The following is a 24,935-nucleotide window of genomic DNA, read 5'->3' as shown; positions in this document are numbered from 1 at the left end:
TTTGGGTCAGTACTATGCCGTCGGTTTCTCCGTTTCGCCTTTCCGTTTCATACTTTGCTTGACATATGGGTCTTATCGAACTATGAATTACTAATATCCCAAAATGTTAGTTCGGTTCTAGTCTTGCCTTGTGGCCTGGCTCAGACCGGGTGCGTATCCTCGTCGCATCGAGGTGGGCATCGTGATCCGCTCGGGTCGTCTCGATTTCCGGCACTTCTATTCTACGGGTGGTGGTACCATGCAGCGAGAGATCCCCGGCTATTATTACGGTTCGTTCGTCTTGTCCCACCCACCCCCCCGTTCCTCCACCGCTTGGGTTGGGTCAGGAGCTAACTAACCGCCGCCCGGATCCAGACAGCGTCAAGCGCAAATACTTCCGCATTGAGAATGACCGGACTGCGCCAGCGGGCGCGGCTTGGGCGTCGCGGAACGTCAAGCGCCGCACGGTTGAGGAGAAGAAGGATGCTGCAAGGCAAGAGAGGCTGCGGAGGAACCAGCGGAGGGTAAAGAGAGCTCCGGTGTGGCGTGCGCCGCTCTTAGGAGCGATGCTAGCGAGGGAGGCTGGGATTGAGTTGGGGGGAACGGAGGCGCCGGTGAAGGCCTGGGCTGGAGGTTTGAGGCACAAGGGAGGCTGGCGGCCTTGGCCGGAGTTGAGGGACACGGACGAGACCGTATCGGCCTTGTGGATAGGGGGCGGCAATGGGCGGAGCGGAATTGGTGTGGCGTACGCGGGGGCCGACCATACAGGGTTGTCGTGCTCATATGTCCCGCGTGATCGGGATGACAGGTAAGTCTGTGTGGAGGTTTGCGGCGATGAGGCTACTTCCGACGGCTGCTGACCTGGGCAGGATCAATCTCGAGTACGCTGCCCAACGGTATCCTGGTATCCCTCTCATGCCGAAGACATACCACCCGCAGTCGAGCGTTTCGTGGCTCAAGTTTCACGAACAGTCACACAGGATGTTCATGGGATACCGAGTTATGGGGATCGGGATGGTTGTCAGGTCCTTTTCGCCTCGATCTTCGAGCTCGGGTGACCTTGGCCCGGGGTGGGTGTTGGAAGACGGCATGTCTCATATGTCCATTACCCTCCATCATCCGAGATGTACCATGGATCTGCGCAAAACACTGCTAACAAACCGAACTACGCTAGCAGACAACGAGCTCGGGTCGCCTCGTAACCATTTTGTGCTTCCAGGGAATGGTGTACTCAGCACCATCCACTCCTGCCAGCCCGCACCAACCTCGACCTCGCGACTGACCTGCATACTCGGCACCGAGCGGGGCGTGGCCAGCCTCCAAGACGACAAGCTGTCCTTCCTCGCACCTCCACCGCCATTTAATCCGCCGCTATCACACCCGCAAACACCACGCCCCCTTCGTCCCAAGCACAAACACAAGCACCGGAAGGGCGGCCGTGACAAAGACGTCCTCCCTTGGCAGGCCGACGTCCTCGCGGTCGACTTTCTCGCCCAGAACCCCGCCGAGGTCATCCTCGCGGGCACCCGATCAAGCGAAGTCTGCGTCCTCGACCTGCGCACGGCGCCCACAAGCTGGACCGTGCAGGCCAACACGTTCCGCCACGCCAGCAGCGTGGCACACGTCAAATCGGTGGGCGACTACGAGGTCCTCGCCGCCGGGCCGCGGAGCAAGATGTGTCTCTACGATGTCCGCTTCTTGCGCGAGCACAAGAAGCCGCTCGATCCGTTAGATGGCGGGCCCCGGCTGGATTGGGGTGCCAACGCGACGAAGCCGGTGCTCGAGTTCCCTCCCTACCAGAACGAGGCGCACATCAAGATCGGACTGGACGTGCTCACTGAGGGAGGTTACGGCAGGGGCCTGGTGGCGGCGGCACACGACGACCAGACGGTGGGCGTGTACTCGCTCAGGGATGGAAACAGGATAGCGGCGGGGGACGTGGACATGATTCGAGCGCCGGGGGTGGTGAAGAGCCTGATGTGGTCGGCCTTTTCTGGGGATAGGCATCCGAGTTTGTTTGTTGGCGAGGGACTCTGCGTGACCAAGTATTCCTTCTCCGCGGGCGAGGGTGAGTGAAATGAGAGGATGAGGTAAATATGGGGCTGAAAAAGGCCGGCCTCAGATCAAAGTTTGATGGGACCGCAACAACATGAGACACCGATTTATTGCCTTTTTTTTCTTTTTCCCCCTTTACAGTCTCTACGCCGATGATACCGTTGTTACCGCTATGCATGATATACCTGCCAACGTATGCGTGAGCGAATCCCTATTTGTTTCTTTTCCGTATCCCGTCCAACCACCCAGCTCCGATTGCCATTCTAGTATACCCCCCTTTAATTCTCCCTTTTCAACCTGTAACACCCCACCAATCCGGGAAATGCCCTCTCAAACGCCGGTCCCAAAGTCCAGCTCTCCAACCTCCGCAAATGCCGCTCAAAAACAGGATTAATCATCAGCTCGTCCCCGGCCGGACTGGCCAGCAGCACATCAACGTCCTCATACGGCCAATTGACACACAGCGTCGAGGTAAAGGGAATAAAAAAGTTATCAAACGGGAAGTCGCCCGGCTCGTAGTCGCTCACCAGCTTCTCCCGCATCCGTGGGAACGGGATGTGGTCGATCCACGCCGGGTGCTCCTTGTTGGTCTGCACGGGGACGGGGCGGAACCAGTCGGGCAGGCGCAGGTAGTTCTCGTGGGTGGGCGACACCTGCCAGCGCATGAGCAGGAACATGAGGTAGAGCACGGCCACGCGCTCGGGGAGGGCCGAGAGGTCCGGGAAGCGCGCCAGGATGTCGGTGAAGACCTTGGACAGGGGGTGCGAGTAGACCGACACGGACGGGTTGAGGAGCGACGAGACGGAGGGGTAGCGGGGCCCCAGGATCTCGGTCGGCGAGAGCCCCTCGGCGGCGCGCTGCCGGCGCTCGGAGAGGAAGTCGAGGAGGAGGGAGTCCAGGGGGCAGGTTGGGCGCGAGTTCTTGGGAAGGATGGCGGAGATGGGTATGGTTTCCGGGCCGCCGCCGGCTACGCCGGTGGGTAGCGAGGTGAAGGGGACCGAGGACGGCGGGATGCTAGCCGCAGGCAGGCTGGTCGGGGTGTAGATGGGGGATTGCGTCGGCTGCTGCGTCTGGGGCGGGGCAGGGAAGGTGGACATCATGGAGATGCCGGTCCAGTCGTGCTTCATGGGCACGTGTCGGTACTGGGGCGAGTCCTGGGCGCCGTTGATGCCGTTTTGGATCCTGGCGATCTTTTGGTTTTGGTCGAGCAGGAACTCGAGCCCTAGCCGGTCCGAGCCCAGGTCCAGGCCATGGATGAGGTCATGTCGCTGTTGGTTGAACATCAATGCCGTGTGCGGGGATGCTAGGGGCGGCCCGTCCATGCCTATCGAAGGCATGACAGGGGAGAGACTGCTTTGCCACCGTCCGTGAGTCCCGACGGAGGCCGGGGAGGCGGCGCTAACCGGCGTCGACCCGGTAGTGTTGTGGGTCGGTGGTGCCGACGCCAGGTGCGCCGGCGGATGCGGCTGGCCAGGTGACTCGACTGCACGACACATTGTCTCAGCCCCTAAGCTTGTCCAGCATATTGAGGCGAAAGGGACGGGCCTACCGGGTCTGGCAAGTATGGGCTGAATCATGGCCATGATGGCCGACAGGCATCTCTTCACATCTGCGAGCTCGGCCTCGACGGCTTCCTTCTGGCGCAGGGCGGCCTGCAGCTCCAGATAGGGCTGCTGCGACTTGAGCTCGCGGATCTCGCGCTCGTAGTGTTCGGTCCGCAGACGCTGCCGTTCGCGGATGGCGCGCTGCGCCTCACGGTCTGCGTGCCTGTCAGCCCCGGCCCGGGTCCCGGTCCACTCCTCCGGAATCCTTGTGTCCACGAGTCTGACCCGCGTCGGGCCATCGTCTCCACTTACCGTTAGCCCGCTTCTTGGCTAGCTGCTCCGGCGTGAGGTTGGCCACCCCGCGTGACCCGGGCCCGGTCTTGCGCTTCTTGGTAGCGTTGCTGCCGGCATCGGTAGCCGTGGTATTACTGCTTGGGGTACCACCGCGGGACTCTGACTGCTGCTGCTGCTGCTGCTGCTGCTGGCGCGTCCGGCCCCCTGCCTCGGTGCCATCTAGTCCGAGCCCGCCTACGGTTGATGCAATGTCGGCGGATGGTTGCGGGGATTGGACGACATCACCGAGCGCATCGTTTGGAGTCCCGCCGTCGACCGAAAAGGGAGACGCCATGGGTCTGGGATGCGAGCCCCGATAGCCGAATAACTATTTCCTGCCAGGGTACCCAACCGTTGGGCAGCAGCTGCTGACCCCCTCCGCTCTCCCCCTTGTTCCGTGTGCGAGGTAAGCCGTGTCCCGGCGCGTCAGCGGTTCGGAAAGGCGGAGCGAAAATTGCCAACAGAAGGGAAGATGCGATTCAGTCGCTGAAACAGCGCCAATGTCACCGAGTCATGTGCAAGACGACTAAAAAAGAGGGCCACCAGAGGGGGGGTGCGGGGGCCTGATCTCGTTGCGATCCGAGCTCAGCGCAGCTTCCTGGGCCAGCGCTGAGTTGAGGAGGGGCGAGACCCACCCGTTTGCCGCAACACCTCGTCTTCAGGGGATCTACTACAGACTAGATCTAGGGACAGGCCAAACACGACCAACAACATTCCCACACCCAAAATCTACCGTGCATGTAATCTCTGCTTTGTGTCTACAGGGCATTAACAAACAACATCCCACACTCCATCACCCCCTTGTAAATGAACCCCATCCGACTCAATCCGCCGAGGCCCTCGCCAACGCCTCGTGCAGGTGCGGCGGCAGCCGGTAGCGCAGCTGGCTCGTATACGCCGTCAAGTCGATGCTCATCTGCTTGAGCTCCTCAATCATCAGCCGCGCCGTCGACTCGTTCCCGCTGAACTGGCCATTCATCAGCCTCTCGCGCTGCTTGGTGCAGCAGACGATGGTCCACAGCAGCAGGTTGGGCACGTTGATGGCCACAGGCTGCGGCAGGCTCGAGAAGCGCGCCGCGTAGCTGCGGACCACGCTCGGGTCTCCCCGCGCCGTGAGGGGCAGGATTTCCAGAGCCCGGATCCGCTGTAGTTGATGTTAGCACCGCACCCAAGAAAAGAAGGAAACTCGGCCAAAAAGACGTAGACTCACATCCAAGCACTGCGGCCACTTGCCCGCCTCAACCAGGCTCTTGATATCGCTCATCTGCAGCAACACCGTGCACGCCACCCGGTTCGGGTCCCTGATCTTCTGCCAGAACATGTGATCTCTCTCATACATGCCCATCATCGTCTTGGCCAGCTCGACGGGGTCGTCGATGGCCGCCAGACTTAAACTGCTGCCGGGCTGCGCCTCAGGCTTGGTGCCATCGCCCTCAACCCGCGGCTTTACCGGCACGAGCTTCATAGGGTCCTCGCCAATCTCGAGCGAGACGGCCTCGCTCAGCGCCCGGCTGACGATGGACACGACCGTATCGTAGTCGCCGGCCAGGTGGAACAGCAGCACCGCGTCCGTGGTGCGCCCGTTGTCGTCGGCAAAGCTGGCCGCCTGCAGCGTGATGGTCCGGATAAAGTCGTCCTCCTGACCCAGCGCGATCAGCGGGCCGCGCTCCTCGATGACGCCCTTGATGCGCTGCCCGTCGGGTTTGATGTCGCCGATGAGCCGGCTGAACTCGCGCGACTCGAGCACCAATTCGCGCAGCGCCTCGTGGCAGAGCGCCGCCTGCTGCTGTCCGCCCGCCTCATCGGCGTTCAGGCAGATGAACACCAGGTAGTCGACCGCCGCCGCCGCGTTCGCGGCCCGGAAGTCGCGCGTGTAGTAGCCGAGCATGCGGCCAAAGTTGATCTGCGGCAGGTTGCGCGTGTTGTGCGACAGCAGCTCGTTGGCGGCCGACTGCGCGTCCGCCGGGCGCAGCAATCCGTAGTACGTGAGAGCGATGGCAAAGTGGACCGCGTCGACGTAGGAGAAGGGGTACAGGTAGGCAATCGCCTGCTCGAACATGCCCGAGAGCACCTGCATGTAGAAGAACATGCCAAACTGGCCGTTGACGTCCTCGGCCGGAGACTTTGCGAAGTGCTTGAGGCCAACCTCGCGGATGCTCGCCTGGACCTCGTTCAGGCCGTACGACTCGCCCGCCAGCTCCAGAGAACGGTCCGTCTCGCGAGCGAGGTTGAACTGCAGCCAGATCCAGTCGTTGACATCGGTTTGGAGCCGGTCCAGACTCCGATTGCTCAGGTCGCAGCGGCCGATGATCTTGTAGCACGCCATGCGGAACGGGTCGATAGAGCCGTCCGGCGCGTTGCGAATGCGCTGGTTGTACTCGCTCGTGCACCTGTCCTGCATTTGCCTCTTAAGCCGGCGCTCCTCGCTCGAGGCGTAGCTGTTGATGTAGCCCGAAAACGTCCGGTCGATACTGCGGAAGTGGTTCTGGTTGCTGTTGACGTACTGGGCCGCCTCGTTCACGAAACCCGCCCGCAGCAGGTAAAACACAATAGCCCAGATGTACTCGCCGTTCGCCTGCTGCAAGTCGACGCCGTCGGGGACCAGCGTCTTCCGGGCGTAGCGGAGCCGGATGTACGCCTTCGTCTTGCTGACCACATCGGGCAGCCCTCCCAGATTGGCGTCCTGCGGGTACTTCGCGATGAGCGAGTTGACCTCATTCCAGAACTGCTTCTCCAGGAAGGAATTGGCGCCCTTCAGGATCTGCTTCCGCATCGCTATCGCGCTGGCGGATTGGGCGTTAGGATCCAGGTACAGCTTAGCAAACTGCCGCTCCCGGGGCGCCTCCTCGGCGTCGGGGTTCTCCCCAACAATCTCCATGACCGCCTGGTAAGCCTGGACAATGTACTGCGCGTGGCGATCTCCCGTCTTGGATTCCAAGTCGGCCATGTCGCGGCAGATATAGAAAGGTAGCCCCCGCTGCCGGGCGTCGTTAAACTCGTGGATCTTCTCCGCCAGCTTGCCCTGCTTCTCGCGCAAGAACCGGTCATCCATCGACACACCGCTCGGTGACGCAGTCGTGCCCTTGCTAGCCTCCACATCTGCAAACTCGGGTGCGTGCGTTCCAATCCGGCTCGGCGTCCCGATCACAGACCTTTGCATCGCCGACCGGCCCAGCACACTCATCCTCTGCGTCGCCCGTTCCCCACCCACTGGCTGGGTTCCCTTACGCTTCGACCTTCCAAAGGTGCCCTGGCCCTCCTTGGCCGGCGTTGACGCCCGAGGCGCCGCAGCGGCACCGCCACCACCGTCTTCCCTCGGCTTGATACCAAAATGTTGATAGATTCTCTTCCGCTGCTCCTCCCATTCCATCGTGACGTTCTCCTCTAAGAACGAATCGAAATCCCGCACCGACCGCTCTAAGCCGTCCGCAATCATGCTCAGCGTGGTCTTGGTCTGCAGGTTCGAGAGGTACGTCTCGACATCCACCTCGCCGGCGCCCACACCAAACCCGGTTGTACCGGGGGTTGCGCCCCGCTCCGCCCGGGCCTGCAAGCCGAACGCGCCGAGATCGCGCACGGCCGCGCCGGGGTCTACGCCCGACGCCGCCAGGAAGTAGTGCGCTTTGCCGTGCTCGAGGGGTCGGTCCTGGGATGGGCCGAGCTTCTTGAGGCGTTGACGGAGGTCGCCTAGGCCGAGCTGGAGGGAAGGGAGCTCGCCTAGGGCGGTTTCGCCTTCGGCTTGCTTCTTGTTCTTTTGGAGGAGGCTGTCGAAGAGGGCGCCTGTGGGGAGCGCACCCGACAGCGGGGCTTGTTGTTGGTTTGTCGACGCGGCATTATTCTGGGTGCCGGCAGCGCTGTTGCCTAGGTTTCCGAACCCGGAGTTCAGGTTGAGGCCGCCCCCGATGGGGTTGGTCGAGGAGAGGAACGATGCTCCCGGCGCTTGTGTGGTGGTCGTAGTCGAGGCCCCGGATAAGCTGGGGAAGAGGCTGGACTGTGCGTTGGTTCCTCCTCCGCCTCCCCCGCCTCCCGCTTGGAGATTCCCAAACAGAGACTGCTTCGGTGTGGTCGTCGAGGTGCCAAACAGAGAGGAACCGAAGCCGGTCGAAGGCTGTTGTTGGGTGGGGGTCGTCGTCGCGCCTGCTGCTGGCTTGTTGAAGAGCGAGCTCCCTGTCGTTGTCGAGCCGAAAATGCTGCTGCCAGCGCCGGCTGCCGGCGTGGTCGTTCCAGTGTTGCCAAATAGCGTCGAGCCGCCCAAGCTCCCTGTTGACGTTGCCGTCCCCGGCGTTCCCTTACCCGCGCCGAAAAGAGACATGACCACTGTAATTGTTTGGCGGTTATCACCAGCACCAAACGTCTCCGCTCGTCAACGAAAATGCGACGCGTACAATTTGACGCGTTTGCGGGAGGTTGGCGGGATTTCTGCGTTCTGGAGCTTGAATCTGGTTTTTTATTTTATTTTTTTTTTTATTAAACGTTTGGTCAGATGCCCCAAAGCCTTGAACGCGCCTGCTTGGGAAAGGGTGGGGGCGGCCGGCAAAGCTACTAATGTTACATTTAGTAACAATCCTTGGCTGGAAGCTTGGGCCACACAGTGCCCGACAGAGAGCCCTGCCGTTTCCCGGCCAATGCAATCCCTGGACATTTCACACGGGCTTTGATCAACATTCAACACGGCTGTATCAGGTTTGTGGGCAAGGCCGGAAGGATCTGCGTGTGGTCCATCATGAACAAGTTGCCGGAATTCAAAGCTTCATTACTACCGCCATGTGTAGGGGGATTCAATGACTATTATAAATATATCCTGCCCTCCGTTTGTGCCCCTTAAAAGAACGAAAGCTCAATCATCAAACGCATATCAAGCATTCACCCGCTGCTCAATGACCTTTAGGGGGTTTAACCCTCCAGCGAAGAACCTTTCAGCGCCTCATCGATTTTCTTTCTGTATTCCTGCTGCGTCCGGCACTGGTCCAGAAAGATCTCGTACTTGGCATCCAGCAGCGTCTTCTCGGCCGGATCACCGCGCGACCATACCACCTTGCCCGGCTTGCTCATCCGGTCCATGATGTTCCATAGCGGCTCCGTCGTTCCGTCCTCCTTTGCGCTTGCCGCCTTGGCGCCCAGCATCGCTGCGCCGTGTACCACGGCCGCGTTGACGTAGCGGGGGATTAGCACCGGCATATCGCACGCCGTTGCGATGAGGTCCATCAGGATCTCGTTCTGGCACTGGCTGCCCGACATGAAGATGCTGAGGATACCATGCCCGGCCTTATTCATCGTCTCGACGATCTGGCGCGTCTGGAGCGCGATGAACTCCATCGTTGAGTAGTACAGGAGCGCCATGCCGTCCTTGCTCTTGTCGCTGCTCATGCCGATGATTGCGCCGCGCATGTTGGGGTCGGCGATGGGCGACCGGTTGCCCCACAGGTCGCCGTAGAAGAAGTAATGCCGGACAATGTACGAGATGGACGGCGCTTTTTCCTTCTCGGCGAGGAATCTGAGGTGGTCGTTCAGGAAGTCATAGATGTTCTTGCCCGCTGCCTGGGCCTCTTTTACCGTATCGTCATACGCCGCGTGCGTCTCCAGCATGTGGCGCATGAGCTCTCCGGTCGCCGACTGACCGCCCTCAGCCATCCAGAAGTCGGGGATCAGTACATCTCGGTAGGGGCCCCAGACGCCGGGTACGAAGACGGGCTCCCTAGACATGGCCAGATGGCAGGTTGACGTTCCAGCGACCGAGGCGAGCCGGGTGAAGGCCTGCGAGACATCGTTGGCTGCTACCGTGTCGTCGAGATGGTCTTTGCTCAGCTTGACCTTGGCACCCACCGTGCCGATCCAGCCGGCATACGCATCGATTACACCGCTGCCGATTGCGATGCCCGCCGGGAGCCCGAACTCCTTGGCCGCCTTCTCCGATAAGCCACCGACGAGCTCGCCGGCGCTTAGGAATCTGCCATTCTGTGTACTCAGTCAGCCAACGGCTCGGCGACAAGGAAAGTCCAACTCGCAAAGAAAAGGAAAAGGGCTCACCACCCCGTTGACTCCTCCCATCCGCTTAAAGTCATCCTCTACCAGATCACCCAGGCCGATCTTGACGAGGAAGTCCTCCTGCCACCCCTTGACACTGCCATCAACCCCAACCGGCACGAATCCCTGCTTGCAGACCGTGCTGCAGAAACTCCGGGTCTCGCTTCCCGTCGCCATGTGCGTCAGTGCGTCAGCTAGGTCGTAGAACTTGCACCGGGCAAACAGCTCGGGCGGCATGTTGTTCTTGAGCCAGAGCACCTTGGGGATCTCCATCTCAACGTTCATCTTGCCGCCGAGGTAGCGCAAGAGGTTGTGCTCGGTGGCGTTGATCTTCTCCGTCTCGGCCAGGGACCGGTGGTCGAGCCAGAGAATCACATTGCGATCGTTGCCATCGTTGGCGAAATCCGGTCCCGTAACGGGCACCGGCTCGTCCGTGTCGTGCGTGAAAACGGCGAGCGAGCACGTCGCGTCGAAGCCGATACCCTTGATTGTCGAAGGGTTGGCTTTGGAGTCGGCTACGACTTTGCGTACGCAAGTGCAGATGGCGCGCCAGATGTCTGTGGTGGATTGCTCCTGTGATGGTGGGGTTAGCGGCGGTTATATTTTGACGGGGGGATGGGGAGTGGCATGCATAGTGTGAGCCGCTGTAACCGGATGCGGGCTGCCAGAGCTTGATGTTCTCAGCTGCGAGCGCCTTGATTTCGCCAGTTGCGTCTATGATGCAAGCCCGTGCCGAGCCTGTCCCGACATCGATGCCGATGTAGTGGTCCTGCCGCGGCATGGTGAGTACGGTATGTTCTTGGGGAAGTGATCACACAATTGCACCAACCTGGGATGTCCTGGGTCGAGAGATGGCAATTAGCGGCTGAGGCTTCACTTGTGCACACGGTTGGTTTAACTCACATTTTCTAGGTTACCGTGTACTTTATGTAGGTTTGCGATGCTAAACACAAGACGGGTAGGAGGGAAGTCGAACAAGACCGCTAATTATGAGCAGAACGCCTGCTTGCACCGATTGAGACAAGGAGCACAAATTCACAGATGGGCACGGTTTCGGATGAGAAGAGTTGGGAGCTACAGTCACTTGTCATGAGGTTGAGCCCCCCCCCTTAAAAGACGCGCCCAGCAGCACGAGAGCACCGATATCGACACTGGAGGGGTAAGAATTCCCGGGGTTCCACCTCCCTTCTCGACCCAGCAATCACTCGTAATTTTTGGTATTTCTGAAGGAGCTGCAGCTAGCATGTAGGCGAAGAGTTCGAGACCGTTGCCGTGGCTCTTGGAACTGCCAAGTCAGCTCGGTCAACAAACTCGCATCGTTGAGAGGGAAAAAAAAAATTCTGGCCATCACGCGTCATAAAGGCAGCACTGGGATCAGCGATGATCATCATGAGCCCTATCTCTGGAGTTTGCTATAGGGGATCCAGATATTCAGGGATCGCGAGATGGGAATCTTGGGGAATGGGAAGGAATTGCAGCGAACACGCGGCTTTTGCGGGTCCTGAGCTGTACGAGATGGTTCCGCGTGACCGGCAGAGGTTGTTCGGGCAGGGCTAGAACGGAGACCTGCAGCGTCTGGATCGTCGCACCGCTATCTTTAGTCGAGAGGATGATCTGCTCCGGGCTCCTCAGTTGCAGCCGCCTGCTAGATGCGGGTCTCGGTTGGCTGGCGGCTTGTCCGGCACCGGTAGGGACTCGTTCGCCCAGGCCGTCTTCCTCGGTGGTCGGGCTGCATAGCACGGCTGTGACGGCTCCCACTCCGCGGAGTTGACAACCTTGTCCGCGACCCGGCAGTGTGCCGGTGGATTGATGTGTCCCGTCTGTGTGACGGGGCTGAATGATTGTTGACATGTGGACTCTAATTCTGCGACGGAGCGGGAGGTTTGCGCGTCTGTCAAAGATGCATGCGACCGTAGCAACCCACTGGGTGGGTGACAGTGGATGCTCTCAGGCAGCATTGGGGTTTGGAGATCCAGGGCCTCTCTGATCCGAGCGCAAAGGGGATGGATAAAGAAATTCGGGTTGTGTGTAGAAATGTGTAGCTTAGGTCGACAAGGTGGGAAAGGAGGAGCTTGCATGTCCAGTAAAAAATCCCCCGACAATGAACTTTTCAGAGCCAGACACACATTTGTCATCGCAACACGACGGTATAACCCTCCCACCAAACGTCCGCCATTCAAAATGGAACCCAGAACAGCGCCAACTCATGAGGAGATATGGGACGACTCGGCGCTCGTGGAATCGTGGAACCAGGCGCTAGACGAATACAAGGTCAGCGAGGTCCAAGATCCGCAGCCACCGAACCACACCCTGACAGTTGAGTTCGGACTGCAGAAGTATCACAGCATTCACGCCAAAGGAGGCACAGTCGACGACATCCCAAATGATCAAGGAGAGACTAAGTAAGCCCCCGCAATCCCAAACACTCGGGAAACAAATTCAAGGGCAAGGGTTGTGCCGTCACCCCTCCTAACGATGCGGTAGGACACCACAGAATGCCAAGCCTGAAACGAGCGACGCTGGTGAACCCATCACGCAGGAGGAAGGCGTCCCACTGGACGAGAGCGACGAAACGTGGCGCCCGACAATTTCGGATACCCAGGGTTCCGTGAATGCGAAGAAGGTAAGGTGATCAGACAGCTGGGCTGCAGGAACGAGAATCGAGGGAGATCACCGAAAGCTTGGCATGAAACAAGTCCCCCTTGCTGTTCCCACCTTGGGCATTTGACCTGTTTCCTGTCGACTAACGGATGAAAACCTCGAAAACAGGCCGATGGAATGCCGGCCGACAGGCCTGCCGCGCTGGGCCCGCAGACGCTTCTCGGGACAGGTACGGGGGGTTTCTTCTACATGTCCCCCTGCTCGGAGCAAACACTAATAAACAGCATATAGTCCAGGATGAAGAGCTCAAGAAGCTCTTGATGTCTTGGTATTACGCGGGTACGGCCCCTCTCCGTCGCGGCGAGCCCATGCTGACAGCTTTCAGGGTATTACACAGGCTTGTACGAGGGCAAACAACAAGGGCTCCAACAGGCAGAACACGCTCGCAACAGCTCCTGACGGCTCTGTGGGATATTACTTTATTTCGTTGCCCGATATTTCGCAGCGTTCACGGCAGTACAAACGATGTTCAGAAACACATCATATGGAGGTCTCTGTTTTCTTGTGCTGTGTTGTCAATTGAAGGGATGGTCCGAGCCTGTAGCCCAACTGTGAAGCCGCCGAGCCCGTTAGCGAGCTCAGTGGGTTGCATCACCCCCACTCCCAAACGTGGGGCTTGAGGCAAGGAAAAACTGGGGGTGGAGTGGAGCATTTTGCAGTCAAAATTCCCGGTCTTGGCGTTCGCATGGAGCACCCCAGTCCTGCAGCTGCTCGCTGCTACGCTGATCGCTGTGCAAACGCCCACCTGTGACAGTTTGCGTTCCAGAACCCCCGCTTCTACCACGGCTTACCCAAGTTCCACGTCTGAGCACCGCCATGGCATGTGTCAACCGCGCAGCGCCTTTGCCTCCTTTTCGCCCGCGGCATGGACAGCGACGAAGAGATGCGCCCTTTCATCCGGCGGAAAGCGTCTTCCGTCATCCGACCTGCTTCCCACGGCCCGCCTGTGTAGCACCTGGGCGCCGGATGAGCTGTACGTCCGTGTCTTCGCCCGACGCGCGCCCACCACCCCATGAGCTGTGTAAGTCCTTTGCTCACTTCACGCCGGCCCTAAGCCGTTTGCTCGTTTCATGCGGGAACGCTGTTCGGTGCCACTCCCTGGACCCGTTGGCTGCCTCCTTTGTGTCTGTCTCGTTGAGCGCTCAGAGGAGGTTTGCGAACGTTCCTTTCACCTCCGCCAACAGGCTTCCCCAAGGCAGCGGAGCTCAAGATCAGCGCTCCATAGCGTCATCGGAAGGTTCCATGAGTGGATCCTTTTGCGGCCGACCCATTGCCAGTGGCCCAGTCAGACAACATCCGTCCGCAGCCTCTCAGCCTCGTCCCGGGGCGCTTAAGGAAATGAAGAGCCATGAGCCACAGGGCCGTTGCGTGCTTATCACGAATAGATAGCGTGAGATAAAAATGGCGGTGCTTCTCCTGAATGGCTTGCGGCACGCCCAATGCTCGCCGAGAAACATATTCATCCCGAAACGGTTCAGCGGGACGCTGGCCTTGCTGGCCGCCGACCTGCCGTAGTGGATGGGGTATTCCGGATCCCGGGCGGCTGCCCGCGCTCTGCGGGCCTATGGCTGCTTCCGTGGCTGAGAATCCCACCATCCCAGCGGCTGTTTAACTTTAACTAAGCGCGCCCGGCCCGGCCAGAAGTCTGGGCCTCATCCAGATGATCCAGATGGCGATGACGTTGCCGCTGTCCTTTGACCACATCTCCGCTGGCATTGCATGCCATCTCCTGTCCCGTTTGCGGGATTGCTGGCAGTCCTTCTTCAGCTGAGCCATCGATTGCACTGTTCAGGCATGGAAAGTTGCCCCTTGGAAGCCATGCTCAGGGTACGTACCCCAGGTCACATCGCTTCATCCTATCTCTGCCATCCGTGCACCGGGGGCTTGGCGGGGATGCCAAACACAACTCTGAGACGATTTTGTCACAAGCGACCTCCTGCTCACACCCCTTGGCTTGAGCCAAATGTCGCCCTCCGCCGAAAGTGGCGGACAAGGGTGGGCGGCATCACAGCGCATGCCGTTCTGCGCAGACGCCCCAGACGTCGGACAAGGAATGGCAGGGTCCGACAGGGAGTCCGCTACCACGGTGATGCTTTCCCGAGTGTTTCGAGCTCTCCCACCACGCACCCCCTAGCTGGCCGGGATCTTCGTTGAAATCACAGCCTCGATGCCCTGCTCGATGATCATCAATGCGCCGATTTAAGATCTGGCCCCCCTCCCCTCCAGATGACCACCTCTCTTCTCAAGAAGTCTTGTTTCCCCTTCTCTTCTTCCTCATCTTTCCCTTCCTGTGTGTGTTCACTCATTTGGTTGATCCATTCTTTCTTTGCTCTCCGTTCCTCGATCTTTCGCTTCGACACCGAGCAGGGACTCGCTTAGGCATCCAGACCATTCGATCCATTTTCCATCATATATATATTTTCCCTGTGGGAGGATTAGGACTCGAGCAACACAGCAAACGAGAAAGAAGAAGCATAAAACAAAAGGAGGCACAATGAAGTTCGCAGCAGCAACGATGGCACTGGGCCTGGCCCCCCTGGCCCTGGGAAAGTCGGTTCAGAACGTCTACCCCGGACGGCGAGACGGACACCACCAAGGCGTCGCGGTCGGCGGCATCAGCAGCATCCCAGCTACCGATGCCCATCTCGCCGAGCTCCAGCGCCTGCTCGGGCTGCACCCGGGTAGCGGCGTCTCCATCAACTTCCTCTGGGTCAACGTCGGAGGTGGTGCGGCAACCACAGTTCTGGGCCAGGCTTCGACCGTCACTGTCACACAAACCGTGGTAGGCGGCGTCGCCACCGCGCCCCCTGCCGTCGTCACCGAGAGCGGCACCCCGGTCGTGGCCCCCCCGGCTACCAGCGTCGTTGTCGGTGGCGCTACGCACAGCGTCACGGTCGGCGGACCCCAGGGCCTGGCGTTCAGCCCGCAGCAGCTGGAGGCTACCGTTGGCGACACCGTCATCTTCACCTTCCTCAGCCAGAACCACACGGCCACGCAGTCCGCCTTCGATACCCCCTGCCAGCCGCTCGAAGGCGGCATGGACTCTGGTTTCCAGGCCAACCCCAACAACACCATCAACCCGCCGCCGCAGGTTGCCATGCAAGTCATGGTTGACACTCCTCTCTGTAAGCAACCGGCCCTTCCCCCGCAACCGCAAAATGCCCTCGCTAACCATTGATTCTTCACCAACAGGGTTCTACTGCCGTCAAGGTCCCCACTGCGGCAAGGGCATGGTCTTCTCCATCAACCCGACCGCCGACAAGACGCACGCCATGTTCCAGTCGATGGCCATCCAGCAGGCCGGGAACGGTGCCGGCGGCGCCATCACCGGCAACGGGCCCAACCCCGACGCCTCCGCCTCTCTCCCCGTTCCTCCCGCTAGCACCGATGCAGCCGGCGCCGTCAATACCGGTATCGCGACTGGTGTTGGCCAGGTCGGCGCCGATGGGAGCTGCGTGTGCGCAGTGCAGTGCAGCTTTGGCGGGTTCCCCAACGTGGCCGTCCAGGGGAGGGATAGCTTTGGCGGGTTTGGTGGTACGTTTACAGAACCAACTCTCCCACAAACTCGATGGCGTGCGCTAACATCACTTTGTCTCAGGTTCCGTCCCCATGGCCATGGTCGGAGCTCAGCAGCCGCCAGCTAAGAAGTTCAGGGCATAGAGCAAGCATAACACATTGAAGCCTTGTGTAATTTCGTTCATTCGGGGGTTTGGAGGTATGCCATGACTATTGCGGAGGTTGGTGGCCGGGCTGGGAGGCGGAAATACCATTATGCTGTAGATTTTATTGTCTCTTTTCTTTTCTTTTCTCTTTTCCCTTTTTCCCTGCTGGGAATGATGAGGCCGCGGGTCTGTTTGGGAGGGCTAGATTCTTTCCCCACTTGCGGTCGTCCCTCTCTCCCCCCTTACCCCCTATTCCCCCGGCTTGGGTGGGTGTTGTCGAGGGCAGGGACATATATGACTGGTTCGTATTTCTGGATGCACAAATCTTAATGAGAATATAAAGGCGGAATGACACTTCCTGTTTCGATGAAATGTGACAACTTCTGTTTGTAAGAGCGCACGGCTAACGCCGGGCATCGCGTTGTAAAAATAACTTTCTCTCCTATGGTTACTACATGATTGCCACACCTGCACCCACATAAGAACCCGTGACTCTGGTCTAGGTAGGCTGCTTCGTATTCTAATCGGTTTTGAATGATAATCTGGTGTTGGCTTTCCAGCGCCTGGGGTATAGCCTGCCTAACTCTTTCTCTATTGCCACTCATGGAAGGTATACATTCCTTTGCTCGCCATTCAAAAATGCATAGTGCCGGACACCTGGCCCGGGAGACACCTGGCCCGGGAGACACCTGGCCCGGGATCTTGACTGTAGCCGTTTTAGCAAAAGGGCGGGGGAGGACGGGATGGGTAGAGGAATCTATCCAAGGAGAAACACGCCATGAGCCGGTCCGGTGCGATGCCAAAGTGCAATAACGCTTTAAAAGCAAGGCAAGGTAAAAGCAACAAGATAAAATGGAATAAATATCCATGCAAGTTACCTCGCTGCCCAAGTTCGCGCCTATTGACAAAAGGGAAGGTAAGTAAACTTGCCCACACAACACGCCTTCATCTACGCCTCTGAAGCCAATGATAGCGCCCTTGTCCACGCCTGTTCCCACCCGGTTGATGATGATGGTATTATAAGGATGTGCCCCTTCTGACTTGACGCCGGAGTAGACTTTCTCGTGGGATCGCTCTGAAAACAAAGATGTTCCGTCATATCCGGGAGTGGAAAAAGACGCTTCGTCCCGGTCGTTTCGCTGTTACTGATATCCTGACAACGGTGGTCTGCCGGTGTCATTTCTTGCCTGCGGCAGCCGATTGGGCGGCCTTCTTCGCGTCGGCTGAGAAGCGGGAGAGAGCGGGAGTCAGTTACGGTCGGTTGGGTGTGTACTGGAAATTTGGGGGGATCGGGATCGGTACCTGCTGCCTGCTTCTCGCGCATCTTTTGCGCGGCAATCTCCTTCGCCTTGGCCAGCTCACTCCCGCTCATGCCGTGGCCTTTTTTCTGTAAGTGGGAAATAGGTTTGTTAGCGCAGGACGTCATCAGACGTGTAGGCTACCTGGATGCGGCTAGGAAGGGATGCATACCATGGCGGCCTGCTTCTTCTGGTTGGCCTCGCGGGCCTTGTCGCGCTGGTTGCCGCGGGCCATTTTTGGGGATGCGAGGGGAGTGTACTCTGCTGGGTGCTGGACGGGGGTTGAGTTGCGTGGGTACGGGGAGGCTTGCGCTGGCCCGTTGCGTGTGGTGGTTCGGAAGGAGGATGCTGGAGGGAATTTTGTCGGTCAGCAACGAGGCCCTAGAAGGCACCTCCGGGCCTCCTCTCTCAGTGTCCGTTGGGTGACCGGCAAAGGCTGTGCAAGGGTCGGTCGTGGTTCTGGGCGCTTCTACAGGTGGGACCCTAGACATGCCAGGCGAGGCTGCCGGGCTCGACTCGTAGCCAATCAATCCAAAGGAGCGATCTGGTTTTGATAGACGCGCGGAACTCCCACGTGTTGTCGGCGTCAATGTCTCCTGATTGCCGCTACCCGTAACCAGGGCCGTGATCAAGCCGAAAATAACATCGAAATGGACTGATTGATGCTAACCTACCTAGGTGGGACGGGGGTTCCGGCTGCCAATCCAACTTCCTCTCGTGTACTGTAAGATACCGTATTTTGTACGACACATCAAAAGTCTCTACGGTGAACACGTGAGCTGTGTCAGTGAACGCCCTGAAGCAGCGGCACATCCAGAATCCCAATCTTTGCCAGTCAAGTGATACACCTTTGCAAGGTGATAACTTGGTCAGTGGCTAAAATTCAAGATGCATTACGATATCAGCCGCATGAAGCGGCGATTCCTCTGCCCAAGGAACGCAGAGTCCGTTGTAAATATGTCTGTGCGCAGTTCAAGTTTCCGCTGCCTTACCACAGCTCACTCGAGTGTTGTGCTGTATGATTGCGAATTCCATCACTGCACCTCACATCAGCAACCCGTCTACCCGCAGGAACGGCATGGGCATTCTACTACAACTCGATACTCGCGCTTCTGCCCAATTTTACCTTGCCTCTTCCAGGATGGAGAGCGCAGCATGCGGGAGAGTTCTGGTGCCCAAGGCTAAAAGGGCCTGAAACGGTCTTGGCTCGCTCCGAGCCAATCGATGCGTCTCGAAGGACCAGATTTGAAGATGGCATCGTTCCGTCGCATTTCAACCCCAGTATCCGCTTCTTGCATCGCTGGACCATCTGGAGAGAGCTACCGTTCTCGCGTCAAGCGGAGCCTGGGGAACCATTGGACGAGAGTGATCTACGGGTCGTTCTTATGCGCCGACAACCATGCCCGCCCACTGGATCAGCCTCTGATCGTGAGGCCACGGATCGCCGCATGCCGGGCCACCTCTTACACATCGCTCGTCCATTGCGCCCGTACAAAGCGTGTCAGTAACGCGACGGGCCAGACCCGGGGAAGCTGCAGTGCAGCCCGGCTCTCGATGACTCGTCCGCGTGCGTCTCCACCCCATGGGTCGGTTCATCTCTGTTCTCTCCCCTCCGTGAAACGGGCGGGTACTGTCGAGCAGCTGTCTACGTCGAGACCGTAACAGCGCGTACAGCTTCATTGGCCAGAAATGCAGGAAACATTTTCGCTCAATGCGAAACGCTCACGAGAGAGATCCGCGAACCAGTTCTTTGCTCCTCTCCCCCTTGTCCGGGCTGTTCCTTCATGTTCGCTTCTTCTTTATTCGGTGCTCAACTGCTGTAACGGGAACAGCTGCTCCGGTTGTTATAAGGCCATTCACCACCATGGCCGATTGACCCGGTTTTCTTCGCCGTTACCTTTGTTCAGGCACCGCTATTGTGTTGCCTCTCAACAATGAGAGTACTTTCCTATTGACCTATTGTCTCCTTTCCTTCCTGTTACCTATTTCCCACACGGTACGGCCCAGGTGACCGTCATACCTTCTTTTCCTTTTCTCTTTTCGCTATTTACTCTTTCTACGCCATCAACCGGCTATCGACTTGTCGGGCATCACGAGCAGGTTCTCCCACCAACAATTCACCACCTCAAAGAACTGCGGGCAGTCTACTAGTTAGATCACACACTCTCTCTGTAAGTATAATGGAGCATGATCCTCGCCCTTCCCAAACGCGAACCCCGAGGGCGAAACCCCCTCCATCCTCCAAGGACCTGGTGCCCAAATCCAAGCCACAGCCTGCGCGAGCACGAACGCAAGTCTCTCCTCGAGATATGCCCTCGCCGTCCAAGAAGACGGATCGGCCAAGCTCGCTGGTGTCTTCTGAGGTGTCTGCGTTCTCCAAAGAAGATGGGTATCCTCCAGGACGTGCTTCTGTGGTCTCAGACCTTTCAGACACGCCGGGGCCTTCTAGGACAGCAGGCTCTGCCCGGAACCCCGCTTCCTATGAGAGAGCGGCCCGTTCCGCGAGTGGTCGCTCCCAGGCTGGTCGTCCTAGGGAATTAGCCTGTTCTGGAAGGACAGAGCTTTCTCGAGTGCCAAAAATCACGGCGCCGTCGGCCAGCAACAAGACCAAAACTAACAAGCAGACAGACACACCTCCTCTAATCATGTTCAATTTTGCAACAAACCCGAAGGTCATGGGCTCGGGCCACTTGGTCCTCAATGCCCTCCGCGTCCTCACCCTGATCACACTGGGCGTTGTGATGGCGTCGAGTTGGATCATGATCGCCTTCTCGGGCATCAATCACCATTTCCAGTTCTTCGACGCCGCCACTCACTTCTTCGTCTTTGCCATCTCCGTCGTCCTCGCCCTCTCCGAACTGAACTTGAAGTTCACCAGGAACTGGTTTGAGGTTAACTGGCCGGGCCTGAGCCCAGGCCATTCGCTTGTCTGGCTCGGTGCGGTCCTCGTCATCATCGGCTGTCAAATCATGGGGGACCTGGTGAAGCCGGCCTACACAATCGAAACTATCGGACTGACCTTCTGGCGCGTCATCGTCGCTGCCGGAATTCTCTCCATCACATTCGGCTGCTTCAATATCATCGCCTCCATCATCTACCGCGACTCGGCACGCGGAATCTATGCTCGTGGGATCCGCAGCGATGGCAGCTTGGCACAGCCAACCCTCAACTCCAAGACTTTCTACGACGGATACCCGGCAACGGACTACTCATCGTCGCATCGGGATAATTTCTCTCAGCGGAGTTACCCCAAGGAGGAAGTCGAAGAGTCGTCGGCTGTGAAGCGTCTTACGAGGGTCTTCAACCCCAGGAACTTCCGCAAGTCTCGCATCCAGATCAGCAAGCCCATCCCTCAGGACATGGACGTGGACTGCGAACCCGGCCTGGATCGGGCCAGCCCGATCCTTCCGGACGTCCAGCGACCGCCAACCGCGCTACACCCCGCGCTTACCGGTAGCAGTCGATACAGCGAAGCCCACATAGACCGGTTCTAGCGGAGCGTCCCGGAACAGCACGTGGGGAATACAATCCACCATGATTCTCGCATAGATCGACCAAATTCGACGCACAGTTACCAAACCACAGCATCGACATGATCGGCAGACGGTGAATCAGGCAGGAAGGGGACAAGGCGTTTTCGGAGTTTTAGGCCTGAACACTGGTTGCTTCTTTATGAATACCCGTTGGCAGTTATTTTGTGTTTATCATAGCATGGGTGGATGTAGTCTTGGCTTTGGCATAGCGCCCAACGATACGCTTTACATGCTTTGAGTGTACTTCTTAATATGGGAGGATGGTATTACTCGATCAAGGCTCGCTGTTGTATGTGTTCCCGACGTAATGTGAGACCGGCCCGTCAGGTGACATCGCTAACGAATTTGGGTGATGATTGGTATCTGCGAATGTTAGGCATTAATGACAACAAAAGACTGTGAAACTGCACACTTAAAGTTCCCAGATGCGAATTTGCAATTCGTACTGTACGCAGACCAGTTATTTTTGGCAGGTGAACCCGTGTGATATCGGCCTCTGCTGGGGTGGCAATTGGCTCGTGCGTCTAACTCTGATTAGCTAATGATAATCCAGCCTTTGTCCTTCGTGCTTCATCCTCGCCCACCCGCCCGGACAACAGCGTGCTCAACAGCTCAATCACCATTTTTCCCAACGCGTGGTCCGCACACAACCGAAGACCTCCCGCATCCTGCGGCGCGAGTGACTCCTACCAAGTGACATTCACCTGCTCCGCACGTCGGGCGCCGACTCCCAGGTTGCGTAGCCGAGAACCCGCACGATCCTTCTTGCCTCCCTTTCCTGCAGCAAAGTTACAAACCCACGACACCTCGTCTAGCCTTAAGCTTTGCAGCCGCAAAGTGGTTTAATTCGCTCTCTCCATTGGGTTCGCGGCTATAGAAAGCAATTGTCTTGGATGGTGTGCGCACTGTGATTTTGGACGCTGTGTCCGGAACGGCCTGGCAGGCTGGTGGAGGATTTTGAGCCTGGGGGGCATCACGTTCAGGGCGCTTGGGGTGGTGGTTTCTGGGCGAGACAATAGCTCTTTTTACTCTATTGCCCTCGTCTCTGTACAGAAGACCATCGCTGAAAACTTCTACTCCTGCCTAAGCCACTGGAATTGCTAGAGGATCCCTTCTGCGCATTTCCCCCACGGTCAACCGACCCTTGGTTGTCTTCTCGATTGACATCACCTGCTGGTTGGCGGGTATCCCATTTCTCTTATTACCCAATTCGCAACATCACCATGGCGGATAACGCGGCCGATGTTGCCGAAGATTACCGGCAGGCGCTGGAGGACCTGACCATGAACTCCCGAATCGAGATTGCCACCTTGACCAACATCGCGCGAGAGAACGCGAACCACGGCCTCGCAATCGCCGAGGTACTGCAGAATCACATCAAGAAGGTATGCCCGGAATGCGACTAGCTCGGGTCGATCCGTATCCCGGGGCTTGGGGCTTTGGGCTCTGTGGCCGACAGTCGCCTCCTTATGACTTGCAGAGAAGCTGACTCGCGCTTAGGTCTCACCGTCCCGGACGCTGCCGGCGCTCTATGTGCTTGATTCGGTCGTAAAAAATGTCCCGACGCCCTATGCGCTCTACTTTGGGCCAAAACTCTATTCAATATTCATGGGCGCCTACACCAAGGTGGACAATGCGACACGACGGAAGATGGACGAGATGCTCAAGACGTGGAAGGAACCGGTACCAGGCTCCATCTCGACGAAGCCCGTCTTTCCGATGGAGCTAGTCCGGCCGATTGAGAACGCCCTGATGGCTGCGCGGAGCGCCGCTCTTGCCGCTCAACAATCCAGCTTTCAGGGCCAGCAGCAGCTCCTCCGCGGCCGCGCCCCGGCTCCCAGCCGAGATACGCCCACACCACCAACCGCCAGGCCATACCAACCTCCACCGCATGGACAGCCTCCGTTTCCCCCGTCCAACGGGCAGTACCCGGATGCGGCGCTGGCACAGCAGCCGTATCCGATGCGCCCCGTCAACGTAGGTACATTCGATTTCCACGTCATACCTTTCGCAGTTTGCTGATGGCTCCTCAGGGCCCAAATGCGATTCCGCATCGCGCAACACCGCAGCCCGCTCCGTCGGCCGGGGCACTGCCTCCGTATCAGCAGCCGGCGGGGCGGGATGTCTATGGCACTCCGCAACCAGGATTAAGCATAGACAAGTTGAAAGATGATATCCAGCAACTGATCATTGCGGAGAAGGCGGAATTTGCACAGGATCCACTTGATACTAGTAAACAGACAAGACTGAAGGCATTGCTGGACTTGCAAACCATAATCCAGAGCCAAGAGACGCCTCAGGATCAGTTGATGATCATTAGAGATCGAGTTGCTGAACTTGCCGTAAACATGCGCTCACAGTCTCAGCCACGTCCAACAGCCACTGGTGGACCTGCTGTTTCTGCTGCTGCTGCTGCCGCCGCTGCACCTCACCTCGCACATGCTGGTATCCCCTACACCACCCCAACACCCCCGGTTGTGTCTCAGCAGCCGACGCCCGTCCCGCCGGCGGCGTTAGCAGCGGTCGCGGCAGCTTTGGCTCGTCCTCCGTCGTCTGCAGCGGTGCCACCTCCGGCAGCACCTCCCCCGGCCGCAGGCGGAGGGGGCGTGTCCATAGACGCACTCTTTGGGCAAGGAGCTTTGGCTACGCTCATAGCTGGGGCTGCTCGGAAGTCTGTCACGCCTCAGCAGGTCCCTACACCACAACCACCTCCTGCTGTTCTCCCGCCAGCCACAGCAGCTCTGCGGTCGCCGCCTCCGCAAAGACCTGCCGAGCCTCCGCAACCAGCGGCTGCTCCGTCGGCAAACCCTTCTGCGCTACTGGCTATGCTGAGGCAGTCCGGCCTGATCGGGGGCTCGGCGGGCCCCGCTCCTGCTGTTCCTGCTGTCCCAGCGCTTCCTGGCATGAGTGGGTTTCCTTTGCCGCCGGATACTAGCCTTCAGCTCAAGCCGGCTTCATTGAAGATGTGAGTTCCCATTGTTTCTGACCAGGAGATTCTGAGCGAGCGAGCTGGGCTAATACTCCCTTTACAGCTTCCGCCCACATTTGATCGCCCAATTACATGAGGACCTAGGACCGCCTTGCACCCAGTGCGGCCGACGGTTCAAGACCGACGAGGAAGGCCGCCGTAAGAAGACGGCGCACATGGACTGGCACTTCCGCGTGCACCAGCGTATCACGGAAGCCGAGAAGCGCGGCCAGCACAGAAGCTGGTATGTTGACGAGCTGGTAAGTTTCGCACCGTCATCCCTCACGCCTTTCTGATCCCCCATCTCACTCCAATAACCAGGACTGGATCCGCTCCCGCGAGGCGATCGACACGGATTACGTCGCACCGCAAGATCTCTCGTCGTCCTCTACGCCCGACTTCCTAGACGATGCCGCTATCGCCAAGCGCCCCGCCGGCGGCGGCAAGAGTGCCGCCTCCTCCAGGGCGCAGCAGCAGCAGTACCTCCCCGTGCCGGAGGACTCGTCGCGCGTGAACAATACCTGCCCCATCTGCCAGGAGCGGTTCGAGATGAAGTGGCTGGACGAGGCGCAGGAGTGGGTATGGACCGACGCGGTGAGGGTCGGGGAGAGGGTTTACCACGCGAGCTGCCATCGCGAAGCGGCGGGGAGCATGGCGTATAACCAGCGGCCGACGCCGGAGAGGGTGCTCGGGAAGAGGAAGGCAGAGGTGAGTCTTTTAGGTTACTGAGACGATGGGAGAGGCAAAGGTGGTGCTGACTGATGAATAGGATGATGTTGGCGGATTTAGAGGCAAGATGAAGATGGAGGAATATTGATATGGCGGATAGAAGGTTTGTTGACTGGTCCGCATTTATCATGGCGCGTTGGGCCAGTATT

General features: G+C 58.6%; 9 protein-coding genes across 9 annotated transcripts; 5 read left to right on the top strand and 4 right to left on the bottom strand.

The window, feature by feature from the left end:
- Positions 1–238: 238 nt before the first annotated feature.
- MFIFM68171_03213 (uncharacterized protein) lies at positions 239–2,055 on the top strand (the record flags this gene model as incomplete). Its single annotated transcript, XM_071058634.1, has 3 exons — positions 239–269; positions 355–787; positions 849–2,055. The coding sequence occupies 3 exons, from the start codon at positions 239–241 to the stop codon at positions 2,053–2,055; spliced, it is 1,671 nt and encodes a 556-aa protein (XP_070914735.1).
- A 257-nt stretch (positions 2,056–2,312) lies between these two features.
- Positions 2,313–4,206, bottom strand: MFIFM68171_03212 (uncharacterized protein; the record flags this gene model as incomplete). Its single annotated transcript, XM_071058633.1, has 3 exons — positions 2,313–3,517; positions 3,584–3,793; positions 3,891–4,206. The coding sequence occupies 3 exons, from the start codon at positions 4,204–4,206 to the stop codon at positions 2,313–2,315; spliced, it is 1,731 nt and encodes a 576-aa protein (XP_070914734.1).
- Positions 4,207–4,734: 528 nt separating this feature from the next.
- NIC96_2 (nuclear pore complex subunit) lies at positions 4,735–8,223 on the bottom strand (the record flags this gene model as incomplete). Its single annotated transcript, XM_071058632.1, has 2 exons — positions 4,735–5,055; positions 5,122–8,223. The coding sequence occupies 2 exons, from the start codon at positions 8,221–8,223 to the stop codon at positions 4,735–4,737; spliced, it is 3,423 nt and encodes a 1,140-aa protein (XP_070914733.1).
- A 581-nt stretch (positions 8,224–8,804) lies between these two features.
- On the bottom strand, positions 8,805–10,716 carry NIC96_1 (nuclear pore complex subunit; the record flags this gene model as incomplete). The annotated part of the gene is made up of 3 exons (XM_071058631.1): positions 8,805–9,866; positions 9,939–10,508; positions 10,567–10,716. 3 exons carry the CDS (start codon positions 10,714–10,716, stop codon positions 8,805–8,807), a joined length of 1,782 nt encoding a protein of 593 aa, XP_070914732.1.
- A 1,400-nt stretch (positions 10,717–12,116) lies between these two features.
- Positions 12,117–12,995, top strand: MFIFM68171_03209 (uncharacterized protein; the record flags this gene model as incomplete). The annotated part of the gene is made up of 6 exons (XM_071058630.1): positions 12,117–12,206; positions 12,270–12,337; positions 12,420–12,558; positions 12,705–12,765; positions 12,828–12,875; positions 12,922–12,995. 6 exons carry the CDS (start codon positions 12,117–12,119, stop codon positions 12,993–12,995), a joined length of 480 nt encoding a protein of 159 aa, XP_070914731.1.
- Positions 12,996–15,090: 2,095 nt separating this feature from the next.
- MFIFM68171_03208 (uncharacterized protein) lies at positions 15,091–16,256 on the top strand (the record flags this gene model as incomplete). The annotated part of the gene is made up of 3 exons (XM_071058629.1): positions 15,091–15,721; positions 15,789–16,130; positions 16,195–16,256. The coding sequence occupies 3 exons, from the start codon at positions 15,091–15,093 to the stop codon at positions 16,254–16,256; spliced, it is 1,035 nt and encodes a 344-aa protein (XP_070914730.1).
- Positions 16,257–17,434: 1,178 nt separating this feature from the next.
- Positions 17,435–17,791, bottom strand: MFIFM68171_03207 (uncharacterized protein; the record flags this gene model as incomplete). The annotated part of the gene is made up of 3 exons (XM_071058628.1): positions 17,435–17,481; positions 17,561–17,645; positions 17,729–17,791. 3 exons carry the CDS (start codon positions 17,789–17,791, stop codon positions 17,435–17,437), a joined length of 195 nt encoding a protein of 64 aa, XP_070914729.1.
- Positions 17,792–20,201: 2,410 nt separating this feature from the next.
- MFIFM68171_03206 (uncharacterized protein) lies at positions 20,202–21,050 on the top strand (the record flags this gene model as incomplete). Its single annotated transcript, XM_071058627.1, has 1 exon — positions 20,202–21,050. One exon carries the CDS (start codon positions 20,202–20,204, stop codon positions 21,048–21,050), a length of 849 nt encoding a protein of 282 aa, XP_070914728.1.
- A 1,262-nt stretch (positions 21,051–22,312) lies between these two features.
- Positions 22,313–24,874, top strand: PCF11 (mRNA 3' end processing factor; the record flags this gene model as incomplete). The annotated part of the gene is made up of 6 exons (XM_071058626.1): positions 22,313–22,474; positions 22,590–23,066; positions 23,123–24,054; positions 24,122–24,317; positions 24,379–24,765; positions 24,827–24,874. The coding sequence occupies 6 exons, from the start codon at positions 22,313–22,315 to the stop codon at positions 24,872–24,874; spliced, it is 2,202 nt and encodes a 733-aa protein (XP_070914727.1).
- Positions 24,875–24,935: the final 61 nt, after the last annotated feature.

Source organism: Madurella fahalii (genome assembly GCF_045866475.1).
Source record: "Madurella fahalii IFM 68171 DNA, scaffold_2, whole genome shotgun sequence".
NCBI classification, from domain to species: Eukaryota; Fungi; Ascomycota; class Sordariomycetes; order Sordariales; genus Madurella; species Madurella fahalii.
This window is presented reverse-complemented; position numbering and strand designations above follow the sequence as displayed.